Here is a 16,757-nt window from a genome sequence, read left to right as displayed (position 1 = left end):
AGTCATTAAGCGTCTGCCTTCGGCTCAGGTCACGATCCCAGGGTCTTTGGATTGAGCCCCACATTGGGCTCCCTGCTCAGCGGGAAGCCTGCTTCTCCCTCTCCCCCTCCCCCTGCTTGTGTTCCCTCTCTCGCTGTGTCTCTCTCTCTCTGTCAAATAAATAAATAAAATCTTTAAAAAAAAAGTTCAATGTATCATTCTCAAGTTCCTCTTTGGCCTTTATGTTCACCTCTTGGTGTAAACACACCCTGCAATGTTTATCACTGGCTTTTCAACTCTATCTTATAGCCTTTTCCTTTTTTCTTTAAAGACCAAACTACTACAAAATCTTGTCTTCTGCAAAGGATACATTCTAAATTACCTCTTAAAATAATGTACTTACTTGTCATCTCTTTCAAGACAGTGAACTAAAATAGGCAATATTCCAGATTTTATTAAGTCATCAATTGGTGGATTTCGATCACTGGACAAAAGCTTCCTGTAAGAGATATACATACTCTTGTGAAATTTAATGATATATATTATAATTAAATTCAAATTCGTATTTGACATAGAGCTTACACAAGTCCTCACCCATTTGAATACCCTGCACAGCAATGTTTATGAAAGCTTAATCAGATCAGTCCCCTATATAAACCAAGGAATGGCTGCATATTTACTACCCAATGAATGTAACCTCTTTGTCCTCCACAGGTTGGCTCCATCTTACCTAACTAACTAATCTTACTCTCTGTAATTCAACAATAGATCAGTTGTCTGTCTTACCATTTCAATCTCATTTCCAGGCTCTTCACATCCTATTCCCCACACTTGGAATGCCCTGTTTTCTGTCTATTCAAGCTCTATCTATTCAAAGTCCATTTCAGTTTGTAAATTTTCACAATATCCTCTCTGAATTCCAAGAACATTTCCACAACATATGCTTACATTTGCTGTTATCACCCTATTTTTAATATACCTTTGCCTTCTCAATTAGGTTCTAAAGTTCTTACATAGCAAGAATTATACCACATACTTTTTCACAGTATTTTCCATAGCACATGCCACAATTCTTAGCACAAAGTAGGAAACTGCCCAGTCTTTCTTAATCTAGGTTCCAGACTTAATAAAAGAACTTTTTTCTACTACATTGAGGACATTCTTAAAGATTTAGAAATGGCCTTCTTTCTTCTGAGTGCACAATGGTGCATATATCTACAAAATATAACATAGAACCAGTTTGGTGCCACTGTCTAACTGATTTGCACTAAGGTACCATCAAGTTTTAGTCACAGTTGCTTTTCCAACATCAGTGTAAATTGTTAACACATTAGAAAAAGGCAAACAAAGTCTTAGTATTATTGTGAAAATGGGTTTGATCTTGTATACCCATAAAGTTGTCTCAGGATCTCCTAGAGATCCAAAGACCATAATTCGAGAATATCGGCCTTAGGGGCCTTAAGGCTTTATTTAGAACTGTTGAGAAAAGCTGCTCCAAAACTCAAATAATCAACTCTGAAAATGGTGAGCATAATGTATCAATTTCTTAATCATTCTATCTATAAACATTAATTTGCCATTTTAAGATGTGAATACTTCTGTGATTTTCTTCCTACATAACCAAGTCCTCTCTAAAAAGTTCTTACCTATGGTAGGCAACACTGCTAATTCTGTAATTTTCCTATCTGTTCTAGGTTATTTAAAATGAATAAAGAAAGTAGGAAAACTCTAATACATTTTTTTTTTATAAAAGATTCGTATACTAGCTAAGATATTGGATGGACCAGTGTAATCTTCTCCCACTATGAAATTCTATGAATAGGATCAATTACTTAAGTGTCTCTGTCCTACTAATAACACAGAGCATTATTCTTATATTTATAAATACAGAAAACAAAGACTGTATTATACTATGAGACAACCATGCCTTAATAAGGTCTCAAAGTTTCTCTGGTTCCCCCCTTAAAATATAGGAGCATACACCTTGAGAACATAGATTTCACAGCAGAAATATGCAAACTAACTTAATATTCCTACCTGAAAGTACACTGGGAAACTTTATAGCCCTAAATCTTAATGTCTACTTGCCTGTACACCGTGACAGTAAGCTTATAAATCAATTTATGATTTAATTAAAATAGAGATTGTGAAAAGAATTAGCTACCTGGGAAGGAGATAAAAAAATCTTTTTATAAAATTAAACCTGTTAATAAAAAGTGAAGTTTTATAAATAATGTTTTTCTATTAATTGATAGCAATAACCTGTCAAAACAACTCTTCCCTAGCATCTGTACGTGCTATGCAAGTTGAAACTTAAGTTTATTTATTTGTGAGTTTAGAAAACTGCTACCAATTTTAATACTCTAGATCAGAGAAAAAATTTTGAAGTAAATGTAGATGGTCTATGGACTGTTCTTTATTGTTTGTCATCAAAGTTAATATGAGTGACAGTACTACTATACAGTGAAAACTCAAACAGAACTCCTGGGTAAGTTATAAAATTTAAATATGTCCTCAAAATTTAACTTACCTAGCAGCTTGAACTGCACTTAATTGAATTCCTTGGTTATCACTTGAAGCATTCTATAAAAAATTAAAACAATTTTTGATATAGATACATAATAATTAGAAATACAAATGAAGAGGGGGCAAAAAAACTCAACTTACTTGAACAATAGCTTCTAGAGAGGTATTTTGCTGTGAAAAAAATTAAAGAGAAAACTAAGTTAAAAAGTCACTTTAAAATTCTATATTTATGTAAAATTTTTCACTGGTAGTTTTTAAGTTAAGAGAATAACAATAACTTACCACTCTATAATCGCCATCTATATCAGAATCTTCACAGATATCTTCATGTGGTACATTCCTTCTCTTTAAGAGATGCTCATCTCTTTTATTCTTAAAAATATATATATATCAAAAAAAGAACTTTAGTTAAAAAAAGCTAAATACTTTCATACAAAGGATAGGCAATCCTGTGCCTACAAACTGAAATGGGAAGTGCCTTTTAAAAGTAAAATGCAAATGCAGAAAATTAAACCAAATTGTGATTCAAACACTTAAGCAACATTAATTTGAGCCCCAAGCCCCAAATATTACATTTTTAATGAACCGTGAACTATGTAAAAGCAAACTAAAAAAAAAAAAAAAAAAAAAATTTTTTGATTAAAAAAGACAGTGTACAGTTTAAGCCAGAACCAAACACATATATTTGTTTAAAAGTACTAAACCATTTTATACATCATCTGGGAGCTTCTCTTTATCACCTAAAAACAAAGTCAAAGCAAAAGTTGGGCAATTCAAAATCAGACAAAAATCAACGGTCACTTAAATTTCACTTAAAATGTGTGGAACAAATTTAAAGAGATAATCCCAACTATAACTTTTTTTTTTTTTACACACATGAAAGATAACCAATTTCAATACTTGAAAAGTTGATGAAATTTATAAGTAGAACAAGTTCTTTTCAGGGTATAACTACACCTGTAAATAGCAGAACTATTTAGTATAACTGTATAGAGAAGACTTTCACTTTATATAAATTATTAAAGAAGAAAAACACCATATAACTCGTTTATCTCCATTTCTGGAGAGTGGTCAAGTTGTATCTTGCAACTTCAATAGCCCGCGTAAGTTTAGTCAAAACCCTTCAGTTTTCAAAAGAAAAAGAAATGGTAGGCACTTGGGATTAATATACATTTAGTATCTTCTATATATGCTGTAATGTTGTTAGAATTATGCTTGGAAGTACTCAATATTACGCAGACTCACCTTCCTTAATTCAACTACAACTTCATTTCGTTGTCTTCTCATAGTCTACAAGAAATTAAAGAAAAATATTTTTAAAAAATCACCTCAATTTCCATCACCCAAGAAAACGACTATTAACATTTTAATGTATATCCCATAATCTTTTCTTCTAGTCATATGTAAATAGTCATATTTTACTCATAATAAAGATATTATAGACATGATTTTCTACATTAGATAAAATTTTTAAAACTGTAACATTTATAAGAATACAAAGATACAAAGAATAAAAGAACCAACTCATAAGCTCACCTCCCATATGAATCATGACACTTAAAGAAGTAATACATGTACAAGGCTAGTAAATTCAACTGCTTAAAAGGAGGGGAAGGTGTCTTCCCATCCATTCATCCTATCCATCCAGTCTCTTTCTCTAAATACACACTGTTAGATTTTACTGTGTTTCTGACACGCTTATCTACTTATTCTGTCTTTACCTTATTTTTGTTTACTTACTTTATAGATTTTTAAAGCCCTTCCATGGTGGTATAATACAGTAGATCTTTTTCATTATTTCTAATGACCACAAAATTTTTCTATCACATCCTGTAACCATTCTCTTATTTTTTAACATGTGTTTTCTCATTTTAAACTTACCTAACACATGGATACATGCTTACTGTAACACATTCAAAATTTCAGAAACAATACAAGTTTAAGCTCTATGTGTAAGTTCTCCTCATTCTTTCTAGTGACTGCATATGCCTGGGCATATGTAGAAATAGCAAGTCACAAAGTAATACTCATATGTCTAACTAAAGATCTCAAACTTATATCCAAAACCAAACTTTTAATTTTTAACAAACATACATAACTCTATCTCATCTCGCATGATTCGTATGGGAGGTGAGACCAGGAGTTCTTTTATTCTTTGTATCTTTATTTTTATAAGCCTTATGTTACTGTTTAAAAAATTTATGATGGGGCACTTGGGTGGCTTAGTCAGTTCAGTGTCTGGACTCTTGATCTCAAAGTCATGAGATCAAGCCCTGTGATAGGCTCTGCACTCAGTGGGGAGTTTACTTGAGATTCTCTCCCTCTCCCCCAGCTCGTGTGCTCTCTTAAATAAATAAATCTTCATTTTTTTTAAAAGATTTTTTTAATTTATTTGACAGAGAGAGAGAGACAGCGAGAGAGGGAACACAAGCAGGGGGAGAGGCAGAGGAAGAAGCAGGCTTCCCGCCGAGCAGGGAGCCCGATGCGGGGCTCGATCCCAGGACCCTGGGATCATGACCTGAGCCGAAGGCAGATGCTTAACGACTGAGCCACCCAGGCACCCCAATAAATAAATCTTTAAAAAAAACACACACACAAAAAATTTATGACATATCCAGCATTATAGATCTACTGATAATTTCAAAGGGATTTTCAGCAAATGGCAGCTCTATCCTAGGCACAGACCAAAAACTTTAGAGCCATCCTTGATTCTTCTTTTTCTCTCACGTTACACATTCGATCGTACCAAATCCTCCTACTGGTTCAACCTTCAAAACTTATCTGAAACCCAACTACATATCACTACCTTCTCTGTCACTACTCTGGTCCAACTCACCGTTAACTCTCACCTAGATTACTGCAAAAGGCTCTTAACTTGTACCCCTCTTTCTGCTCTTGCCCTCCTTCTCTGTAGTTCGTTCTTATCACAATAACCAAAGCAATCCTCACAGGAAATCTTATTTTTTGAGTGCTGTAGTCTCTTTTGACAATCTGGTGAAATCAATGAACACCTTCCACATAGTGTTTTTATTTTTTTAAAGATTTACTTATTTATTGAGAGAGAGCATGAATAGAAGGAGGGGCGGAGGGAGAGAAAGAATCTCCAGAAGACTCCACGCTGAGCGCAGAGCCCAAGAGAGGGCTCAATCCCACAACATACCTGAAATCAAGAGTCAGTCGCTTAAACCAACTGAGCCACCCAGGCGCCCCCATATAATTTTTAAATAGAGATAAGAAATACATAAGATTACAAAGAAAAACAATTATACTGATCTATAGTTGTCAAAAATATATATATATGAAAAAAAAACTATAATATATGTGCTTCATTATCACATTAAGTGGGATCTAACAGTGAGTGAGTCTAATAACTACCATAATTTCAAAGTAATGTTGACCTTAAATGATATTTCAAGATATCCTGCAACAATAATTTTCTACTGGTGGTGACAAAAAGTCACAGGTAACTTTAATAACTACTGAGGTTTACTGGCTACATTATTAAATGAAGGAAACACTGTTAGAAGTTAGTGAAAATAAAGATGTAATTTTTTCTAATTCTCCAGGTCCTCTTGAATTGTACCCAGACTCTGAGGAAGGACTCAGTAAAGAAGCCCTTTTTAAGAAGTCTGTCAGATCATGTTACTCGCCTGTTCAAAACCATCAAAGGCTCTCCACTTTGGAGTAAAGCCCAGTCATTAAAGTGGTTTAAGTCCACTCAAATCTTCCTACGTTATCCCTTCTCCAATTACCACGGTTCAGACCTCAGCTCCTATCATTCTCTTGATTCACTCTGCTGTATCTGCACTAACTTTGCTATTCCTCTAACACACTGGAAATTCTCTCTCTTCAAGGCCTTCACTAATACACTATACAGCAACTCCTAAGGATGGACTCCAGAGCCAAACTGCTTGGGTTCAATTTTCAGGCATACTACTTACTAGCTCTCAATGCCTCAGTTTTGTCATCTATAAAATGAGGACAGTAAAGATACCTATTTCATAGGATACTATAAAGATTAAGTAAGTTAATATATGTAAAGGAGTTAAATAGCTCCTGGCACATAACAGTATATGTGTTATCTATTATTATTACTGCTACTGCTAATTCCTCAGGCTGTAATGCTCTTCCCTCACTATCTGCAGTGCTCACTCTCATCTTTCAAATGTCATCTCCATGGTAAGGTCTTTTCCTTCCTAACCATCTAGAAACTCTCCCACAGGGTACTCTCTACTCCTCTTCTCTGCCTTATTTTTCTCCATACCACTTATCACATGCTAATATGCTATGTAAAACTTTATTGTTACCCTCTCCCCACTAGAACATATATTCAATATATAAGGAATAACATAATAAATATTATTCCTTCTTAAAACTAAAACGTACTGGGTAATCTCATATGTCCAGAAATCTTTACCTCAATTTTTGACCAAACCAATTTATTCAATCTCTGTTTAAGTGAACTTTTGATGATCATTTGAGTTTTGGTAGATATATATTTTAAAAATACCCAAAGAATGAAACTGGATCACTTTCTTACACCATAAACAAAAATAAACTCAAAATGGGTTAAAGACCTAAATGTGAGATCTGAAACCATAAAACTCCAGAAAGAAAACAGGCAGTAATTTCTTTGACATCAACCATAGAAACATTTTACTAGATGTGTCCCCTCAGGCATGGGAAGCAAAAGCAAAATTAAACTATTCGGACTACACCAAAATAAAAAGTTTTTGCAGCAAAGGCAATCATCAACAAAACAAAAAGGCAACCTACTGAACAGGAGAAGATAAAATGACATATCCGATAAGGGGTTAATATCCAAAATATATAAAAAACGTAATCTACAACTCCACACCAAAAAAGAACAAATAATCCAATTAAAAAATGGGCAGGGGAACTGAATGAACATTTTTCCAAAGACATCCAGATGGCCAACAGACACTCGAAAAGATGCTCAACATCACTAATCATCAAGGAAATGAAAATTAAAACCACAATGAGCTATCACTTTACACCTGTCAGAATGGCTAAAATTGAAACCACAAGAAATAAGAAGTGTTGGTGAGGATGTGGAAGAAGGGGACCCATGTGCACTGTTGGTAGACATGCAAACTGGTGCAGCCACTGCAGAAAACAGTATGGAGGTTCCTCGAAAACCTAAAGATGGCAATATCATACAACCCAGGAATTCCACTACTGGATAATTACCCCCCAAAATACAAAACACTAATTCAAAGGGATCCAGGCACCCCTATGTTTACTGGAGCATTACTTTCCAACAGCCAAATTATGAAAACTTCCCAAGCGCCCATCAATAAATAAAGAAGATGTACTGTGTGTATATACATATATGTATATATACATACATACACACACAACACACAATGAAATATTATTAGGCCCTAAGAAAAGAATGAAATCTTGCTATTTGCAATGACATGGATGAAGCTAGAGAGTATAATGCTAAGTGAAGTAAGTCAGAGAAAGACAAATACCATGATTTCACGCATATGTGGAATTTAAGAAACAAAAGAACAAAGAGACAAAAAAATACAGAAAACGAACTGCTGGTGGCCAGAGGGAGTTGGGTGAGGGATGGGCGAAACAGGTGAAGGGGATTAAGAGTACACTTATCATGATGAGCACTGAAAGTGTATAGAATTGTTGAATCATTATATTGTACACTTGAAGCTAATAAAACATTGTATGTTAATTGTATCTGAATAAAAAAAATAAACAAAACCCAAAACCCCTGCAAACTGTTTTCCAAATTGGTTGTATAACTGTCCATCCCGATAACAGTACACGAGAGTTCTAGTCCTTCACATTCTTAACAACATTTGAAATGGTCAATCTTTTTCATGTAGCCATTTTATTTTATTTTATTTTTTTAAAGATTTTATTTATTTATTTGACAGAGAGAGACACAGCGAGAGAGGGAACATAAGCAGGGGGAGTGGGAGAGGGAGAAGCAGGCCTCCCGCTGAGCAGGGAGCCCGATGTGGGACTTGATCCCAGAATCCTGGGATCATGACCTGAGCTGAAGGCAGACGCTTAACGACTGAGCCACCCAGGCTCCCCTCATGTAGCCATTTTAATAGATATGTAGTGATTTTTCATTTCTCTAATGATTAATGATATTGAACAACTTTTCATGTGTTTTTTTCATTATTTATTTATTTTACGTAGGCTTCGGCATGGAGCCAAACGCAGGGCTTGAACCCACAACCCTGAGATCAAAACCTGAGCCAAGATCAAGAGTTGGGCACTCAACCTACTGAGCCACCCAGGTGCCCCTCATGTATTTTTCTCTTACATTTTCTTTCATAAAGTCTTTTTGAATCTTTTGTCCTTAAAAAAAAAAGAAGACTCAATAAAAAAATACAAATAAGATAGGCTGCAAAATGAATAAAAATACTTAGCCAACTACTATAATAAAAGTTTCAACATTCACTATCCTTTAACTATTATAGCCTTAAAAGGTCAAAAAAAAAAGTTTCTTTTTTTTATAAATAAGGAAACTGAGGACTAGAGAAGTTAAATTATCTGGCCAAGACCACAGTGCTAGAAGTGGGAGAGCGAGGATCAGAATTCAGATGGTCTACAAAGCCAATTAACCAGTAAGCCATATTATCTCCCCCAAGTCTTAAAAGTTCAAGCCAATCTTATAGCCTATGGTTCATACTAAAGAAAAAGTACTATTATCAAGACAGTGGGTTTTGCACTGTTATCACAATACAAAAACACTAAACAACTTTAGTAGCCAACAACAAAAAACCGGGTCCTATGTCTCACACACAGAAAATACAACTTGTAAAATGTACTACTTAAAAGATTGTTCAATAAAAGGTAGACTTCTGAGGGACAGGTATCTGTAGTCAAAAAAAAGTTTTTATTAGTAACTATTCCACCTAAAGAAGCGGAATTAAGTTATAATGGGTTTTAACTTCTTTTAAAGTAAAATGTTACATAAATAAAATATTAAATATTAAATATGTACATTTACATAAATATTTTATTTACACCCAAAGAATTTTTTCCCATTACAGTATATCTTACTAAATTTGGAGTTTCTGATAATCTGGAACTATTAATAAAGGATTTATCAAACCAATTTAACATTGTAGTAGTAACATAAGCCTTGGGCTATTCCTACCCACAGAAATTTATTTGCAAAGTAAGAGATTTCACAATCTCTTTATTACAGAGCAAGAAAGCAAGTAAAGAATTTTCTTCTCTTGAGCAAAAGCTATTACCTTCAAGGTAAAGAGAAGACTGAATGAACTAGCAGAAAGACATCCTCTGCACCAGCCTGGCAGCATTTACCCATGTTTTTTATCGCAAAAGAGCAAGTCTTAAAAGTGGTATTAGATATTTAGACATTTACCAAGTCACAAGTCCAACTCAAACAGAGGACTTTTATTTCTCTGGGGTCCCATGAAAGGGGTATATAAGGCTTATTTTTCTAAGTTTTTACTCATCTTAAAGAGCAGAGTTTTTATATACTACATGCAAATATAATAGTTGTGAATTCACATGACTTACACTGATGCAGTGAGCTGTCAATTAGAATTCCAAAAGGCTGCCAAACTGGCCAAAGACTTATTTATAGGCCAAAGAGCTATCTAAAGGACAAAGGCTGTAAATGGGGGGATGGGGAGAGAGGCAGAGAAAGAGACTGAGTAAGGGGTAGAGTTTAGGCAGATCATCCAGTATTTTTCTATTTCTTTGCTTATAATAAATACAGATACAAAATCCTAAATTCAGCCAAAAGGGGACAAGAAATTATCAAAAAACTCAAACAAGTGAATCTTACAGAACATAATACAGTTTTTTAATTTAACAAATAATTACTGTGTCTATCACTATCCTAAATTCTAGGGATTAAACACTTTACTGAGGACAGGGTTCAGTCCTTCCTTTTCCAATTTATGGCTACTTATTTTCTAACTAGTGGCTACTTAATTTCTAAATCACTTTTTACCAATGTATAGCTTTTCTCCATAACTCTAAAAACTACTCGTTTGTTAAGATGATGTAATAACATACTGTATGAAATTTAAATATTTTAAAATTTTTTGAGTAAAATATGAGGGTTTGGCTGACTCAATCTCACTAGAGAAAATTTCAAAAGTTAGTCATACAGAAGATAAGGAATGTAATACTTTGATTTTATTTCATACAGCCTATCTCCATCCCCTAGGAATGTTAATATTTAGGTAACAGCACCAAAAGAAAAAAGAAAAAAAACTTTAAAAGACTAATCAGGCATGAGATATTCTGTGGGATGATGGGATATATTCTAAAACTGGACTGTGGCAATGGTTGCATAACTCTGAAAATTTACTAAAAATCATTGAATTGTACACTTTAAGAGGGTTTTATGCAAGATAAATTTTATCTCAAGAAAATAATTTTTAAACAGTTATATATATACAGAAATATACATAACCTTCCCCTCCCCACAACATGGTTTACTACTGTATTATTATTTAGAGCTGGCTGGGAAGCATTTACTCAATCAAATATTAATCACCTATTTGTCAAACACTAGAAATACAAAGGTGGACCAGACATAGCATATCCGTGGCTTTGAGGAGGTAGTATTTATGACAGAGAAATATAATAAAATAGTAATAAAGCCTAACATTTAGCAAACATTTGGTGCCAAACACCATTTATAACACATTACTTGACTTTACTCATCTAATGTGTTATAACATGTATATACTCCTCTTGACGGTAGAAAGACTACAGTAAGTAAAAATGAAATATAAGCTGGATCTTTAAGAATAAATGAAAACTCATCTAGAAACAGGCACTCCAAGTAGAAAATGTAGCATATACAAAAAGAGGGGATTATAAAAGATGGTGCATGCAGGATCCGTTGGAAGGTCAGAAGGAATAGAAAGGTAGGCAAGGAGCCATATCAATCAATCAGATCATAATCAATCATATAAAGCTAATCTACAGAACAGTTCAGAGAAAAGTTGAATTACTGGTATTTTTCAACCCAAATGATCATCACATTTTAAACATACCTGGTAGGTACAATAATTGTTCAAGCCAATAAACATGGTAAACCAATAAAAATGCTAAAAGTGTGTAACTACAAAAGTCTGTTTTAGGGCGTCTGGGTGCCTCAGGTCACGATCTCAGGGTCGTGGAATTGAGCCCCGAGTCCAGGCTCCATGCCCGTGGGGAGTCTGCTTGAGATTCTCTCTCTCCCTCTCCTTCTGTCCCTCCCCCCACTTGCACGCTTGCTCACTCTCTCTCTCAAGTAAATAATCTTTAAAAAAAAAAAAAAAGCCTTTTTTCCCATTCCTTTCCACTTTTCCCTCCTTTCATTTCCACTTGAAGCAGCCATCACAGTGCTTATTCATGTATTTGCCAAATATCATGTATGCTGGCAAACTATGCAATTAGCAAATAAATTCCAACTTTGTTTATGACATTTCCCATTTATGACAATAAAAGGGAAATTTTAAATGCTTAATGTTAAATGCTTACTCAAACTGATGATTTCTCAAGATGGTATTTATTAATAGTAGTAGTAAAGTTCCATATGCACTACTAGTGATGGGCAAGTCTTCATAAGCAGAATCAAATTCTTACCTCTAACAAGTAAAAAGATTACTCAAGATAGAGTATAAGGTAAGTCTGAAGGTAAATTAAACAGGAGGAGGCCAAATTTAACCGTGGCAAGTTACTGAACAGTTCAAAATAATTCTACTAAACATACTACCACTTTAAAATGATCCTCATCTAAATTATAAGCACTGAAACAATTAGTACATAAATATAATTTAAAAATCACAAAAAATATAAGAAATCGCTAACAACTGTCAACTCCAGGGGCACCTGGGTGGTTCAATTGGTTGTGTCTGCCTTTGGCTTAAGGTCATGATCTCAGGGTCCTGGGATCGAGCCCTGCATCAGGCTCCCCTGCTCAGTAGGAGTTTGCTTCTCCCTCTCCCTCTGCCCCTCCACCTGCTGTGTGCACGCTCTCTCTCTCAAATAAATAAATAAAACCTTAAGGCAAAAAAAACCAGTTGTTAACTCCAAGGAATGGGATTACAGTGGAGTTTCACTACCAAATATTTGAACAACAGAGAAATGTATTAAATTCAGAAGTTATACATATCTCTTTGGGAAAGTTAGAAAATAAATGTAAGAACAGAAAAAGTTCAATTTCCAGTTTTTTATATTTGTCTGTCTTGTACAAGATGTATATGTGTGTATATATATATATACATACACACACACATACACACACATCTTCAGTGTCATATCCAAGAAATCACTGCCCAATCTAATGTCATGAAGTTTCTGTCCTATTCCTTCTCCTAAGAGTTTTGTTTTAGGTCTTACATTTAGGTCCTTGATCCATTTTGAGTTAATTTTTAGTATATGGTGTTAAGTAAGGGTCCAATTTCATTCTTTTGCTTGTGGCCATCAAATTTTCCCAGCCCCATTTTTTGAAAAGACTGTCCTTTACCACTGAATGGTCTTGGCACTCTTGTCAAAAATCTTTGACCATATATGCAAGAGTTTATTTCTAGACTCCCTATTCTATTCTGTAGGTCAATGTTTGGCTTATGTCAATACCACACTGCTTTGATTACTGTAACTTTCAAATTTTAAATTAGGAAGTGTGAGACCTCCAACTTTCTCTTCTTTTTCAGGATTGTTTTGGTTATTCAGGGTCCCCTGAGATTCCATATGGACTTTCCCATTAAATCTGTAGATCACTTTAGGTAGTACTAACATTTAATAATAGGTCTTCCAACTCATGAACATGGGATACCTTTCCATTTATTTTTGCACTCTTTAATTTCTTTTAGCAACATTTTGCAGTTTTCAGTGTGAAAGTCTTTTACCTCATTAGGTTTATTCCTAAGTATTTTATACCTTCTGATGATATTGTAACTCAATGTTTCTTAATTTCCTTTTCAAATTGTTCCTTATGAGCGAATGCTGATTTTACATCCTGTAACTCTGCCAAATCATTTATTACTTCTAATTTTTTTTAGGAGGATCATTAGCGTTTTCTACATATAAGATCAAACCGTCTACAGAGAATTTTACTTCCTCCTTTCCAATGTGGATGCCTTTTACTTCTTTTTCTTGCCTAACTGCTCTGGCTAGGACTTTTAGTACCATGTTGAATAGTACTGGTCAAAGTGGACATCCTTCTCTTTCTTCTTACTCTTATAGGAAAAGCTTTCAATCTTTCACCATTGAGTGTCATCTGCTGGGGCTTCATATTAGGTGTTTATTATATTGAGGTTGTTTCCTTCTATTCTTAGTTTGTTGAGTGTTTTTTATCATGAAAGGGCATTGAATTTTGTCAAATGCTTTTTCTGCATCCATGGACATCAATGTGTAGTTTTGCCCTTCATTCCATTAATTTAGTACAGTACACTGATTTTCATATATTGAACCATGCCTTACATTCCAGGATTAAATCCCACTTGGTCAGGGTATATATTCCTTTTAAGATGTTGTTGAATTCAGTTTGCTAGTATTTTGAGAATTTCTACAACATTGTTCATCAAGGATATTGGTCTGCAGTTTTCTTGTAGTGTCTTTGGCTTTGGTACCAGAGTAATGCTGGCCTTACAGAATGGATGTGACCTTGTCTTCAGTTTTCTGGAAGAGTTTAAAGGGGATTGGTGTTAATTCTTTAAATGTTTGGTAGAATTCACCAGTGAAGCCATCTGGTCCTGAGCTTTTCTTTGTTGGGAGATTTTTGATTACTGATTCAGTCTCTTTACTAGTTATAGATCTGTTTAGATTCTGTTTCTTCAGGATTCTGTCTTGGTAGGTTGTGTGTTTCTAGGAATTTATCCATTTTATCTAGGTTATCCAATTTGTTTGTGTATACATATCCTTTTGCAATACTCTTTTCTACAAAACACATGACAAGTAAAAACATTTATGTTACATGAGGAAACACTAAAATATGGGTAAATAACAACTCTAAGAGTTCAATAAAGGAATGATTGATACAAACTGTTGATGAGGGAAAATTCGAATGCCAGGCTCTGTGATGAGAATTAAGAATAGTGTACAAAATAGACAAGGTCCATATTGAACTGAAGCCTCCAATTCAACTGAAGCTTCAGTTCAACCTGGAAATAGAAATGGCAAGATAAAGGGAAGAAGAGAAGGTGTTTCCAATAGGGACCCATAAAAACAAAGAAAGAAAAGCAAAACTGAGTGTTAAAGTTAAGGTGGATTTACCTGCCTGAAGTGGGAGGAGTCTAAGATGAAGTTATAGAGAAAGGGGAATAAACTAAAAAGGTAAGAATTAATGTGGTCAATATTTAGTGTTCCCCTGTTCCCTAGCATTTATACAGCAAACATTCAAATATCTGCTAAACTCAACTGACAGCCTGAAATACCAAAATTTTGACTGACTTTATACACAACAGGAATCCACTGACATAATGGTGTTCTGGGAAGTTTACTGAACTAAGTTCCAATGGTTCTCAGTCTGGGGTGATTTTTGCCACTCGGAACATTTGGCAATTTCTGGAGAAAATTTGGTTTTTACAACTGGGAGGGAGCCTGCAACTGGCATCTTATGGCAGAGACAAGGGATGCTGCTAAAACATTCTACAATGCACAGGATGGTCCCCACAACAAAAAATTATTTGGCTCACAGTATCAAAAGTGTCAAGGTAGAGAAAGTTGGCTGTATTCTACTATGAGTTATTCTCATAAGAACCCAAATTAAGTTCAAATATATTTGGAAAAAAGTACACAAGAAAAAGTAAACATTCTAAAAAATTTAACAGCAGTAAGATTATAGAGGATTACTTTATTTTCCCATTTTTCTAAAAAATTTCTACAACTACCATGCCCTTACCATTTCAAGGACAAAAATTACCTTGATTTAAAAAATTTGATTTAGTCACTAATTCTATTTTTTTTAAAGATTTTATTTAGGGCGCCTGGGTGGCTCAGTTGGTTAAGCGACTGCCTTCGGCTCAGGTCATGATCCTGGAGTCACGGGATCGAGTCCCACATCGGGCTCCCTGCTCAGCAGGGAGTCTGCTTCTCCCTCTGACCCTCCCCCCTCTCATGCTCTCTCTATCTCATTCTCTCTCTCAAATAAATAAATAAAATCTTAAAAAAAAAAGGATTTTATTTATTTGAGAAAGAGCAAAAGCGAGAAAGATCACAGAGGGAGAGGGAGAAGCAGACTCGCTGCCGAGCAGAGCTGGATGTGGGGCCTGATCCCAGGACCCCGAGATCATGACCCAAGCCAAAGGCAGATGCCCAACTGACTGAGCCACCAGGTGTCCCTTAGTCATTAATTCTAATCAGAGTGCACACACACATTTTTTAAAGTTTCATTTAATTCCCTGCCACTGATATACCAGGCTCAGTAAGGAGAATTAAGACTGGTATACAAAATAGATCCAGGTCTGTACTCTCAGGGAGCTTCTAGTCTGACGGGAGAAATTAACACTGAGTAAATAGGCTAACAAATTATGCGGTGTTCTTAATGAAAACAACAAGGGGGGTGGGGTGGGAGGATGGCATCTCTAAGTAAGTAACATTGAGGACTCAAAGGATGAGAAATAACCAAGCAGTGAAGGAAAAGGGATGAAGGTAAAAAAAAGAGGATGGAGAAAGCATTCAGACAGAACAGCATATGTGAAGGGCCTAAAAAGAGAGCTACTGAAGTGTTAGAGTTAGAACAATTAAAAGAAGATGAGAATATAAGTAAGGGAGATAATAAAGTGACAGAGGCAGGAGAAATAGATAGGGACCAAAGCTGGCAAGGCCTTGAAGGTCTCAGTAAAGAGTTTGGAAGCTAAGTGTGGTGGGAAGCTACTAAAGCAGAGAAGGGGCATGACTTCATTTTTTAAAAGACCCATGCTAGTTGTTTTATGAATTGGAGAAGAGCAATAGCAGAAATAAGGCAATCACTATGGAGATTAACAATGGGGTAATAATGATGTGCCTCATATTTTAATAGTGAGTAGAAAGTTAACAGAAAAGAAAGAATGGAGTGACATTAACTAAATAATGTCATACTTACAACCCTGTCTAAAAGAAACTTCTCTTTCCTTGCATTCTTAAAAGCTTAATCAAAGCAAGTACCGATTAGGTAGGATTTTAATTTTACAGAAATTAAGGTAACAAAAAATTATTAAGCTTTTCTAATGGCATATATCTAATGAAATGTAATCCTAGGGGTGCCTGGGTGGCTCAGTTGTTAAGCGTCTGCCTTT

At 34.9% G+C, this 16,757-nt stretch overlaps 1 protein-coding gene across 2 annotated transcripts in view; it reads right to left on the bottom strand.

Annotated features, from left to right (window-relative positions):
- Positions 1-16,757, bottom strand: part of KPNA4 (karyopherin subunit alpha 4) — a 58,263-nt gene that overhangs the window by 30,735 nt on the left and 10,771 nt on the right. For both annotated transcript variants that reach the window (XM_021702581.2, XM_044920193.1), the window contains exons 2-6: positions 3,751-3,795; positions 2,788-2,877; positions 2,647-2,676; positions 2,510-2,562; positions 383-478 (exon numbers count right to left, since the gene is read on the bottom strand). In XM_021702581.2, the coding sequence (XP_021558256.1) occupies positions 383-478; positions 2,510-2,562; positions 2,647-2,676; positions 2,788-2,877; positions 3,751-3,795 (314 nt within the window). The remainder of the gene's footprint in view (positions 1-382; positions 479-2,509; positions 2,563-2,646; positions 2,677-2,787; positions 2,878-3,750; positions 3,796-16,757) is intronic.

This window comes from Neomonachus schauinslandi, chromosome 1 (assembly GCF_002201575.2).
Source record: "Neomonachus schauinslandi chromosome 1, ASM220157v2, whole genome shotgun sequence".
Classification (NCBI taxonomy): Eukaryota; Metazoa; Chordata; class Mammalia; order Carnivora; family Phocidae; genus Neomonachus; species Neomonachus schauinslandi.
This window is presented reverse-complemented; position numbering and strand designations above follow the sequence as displayed.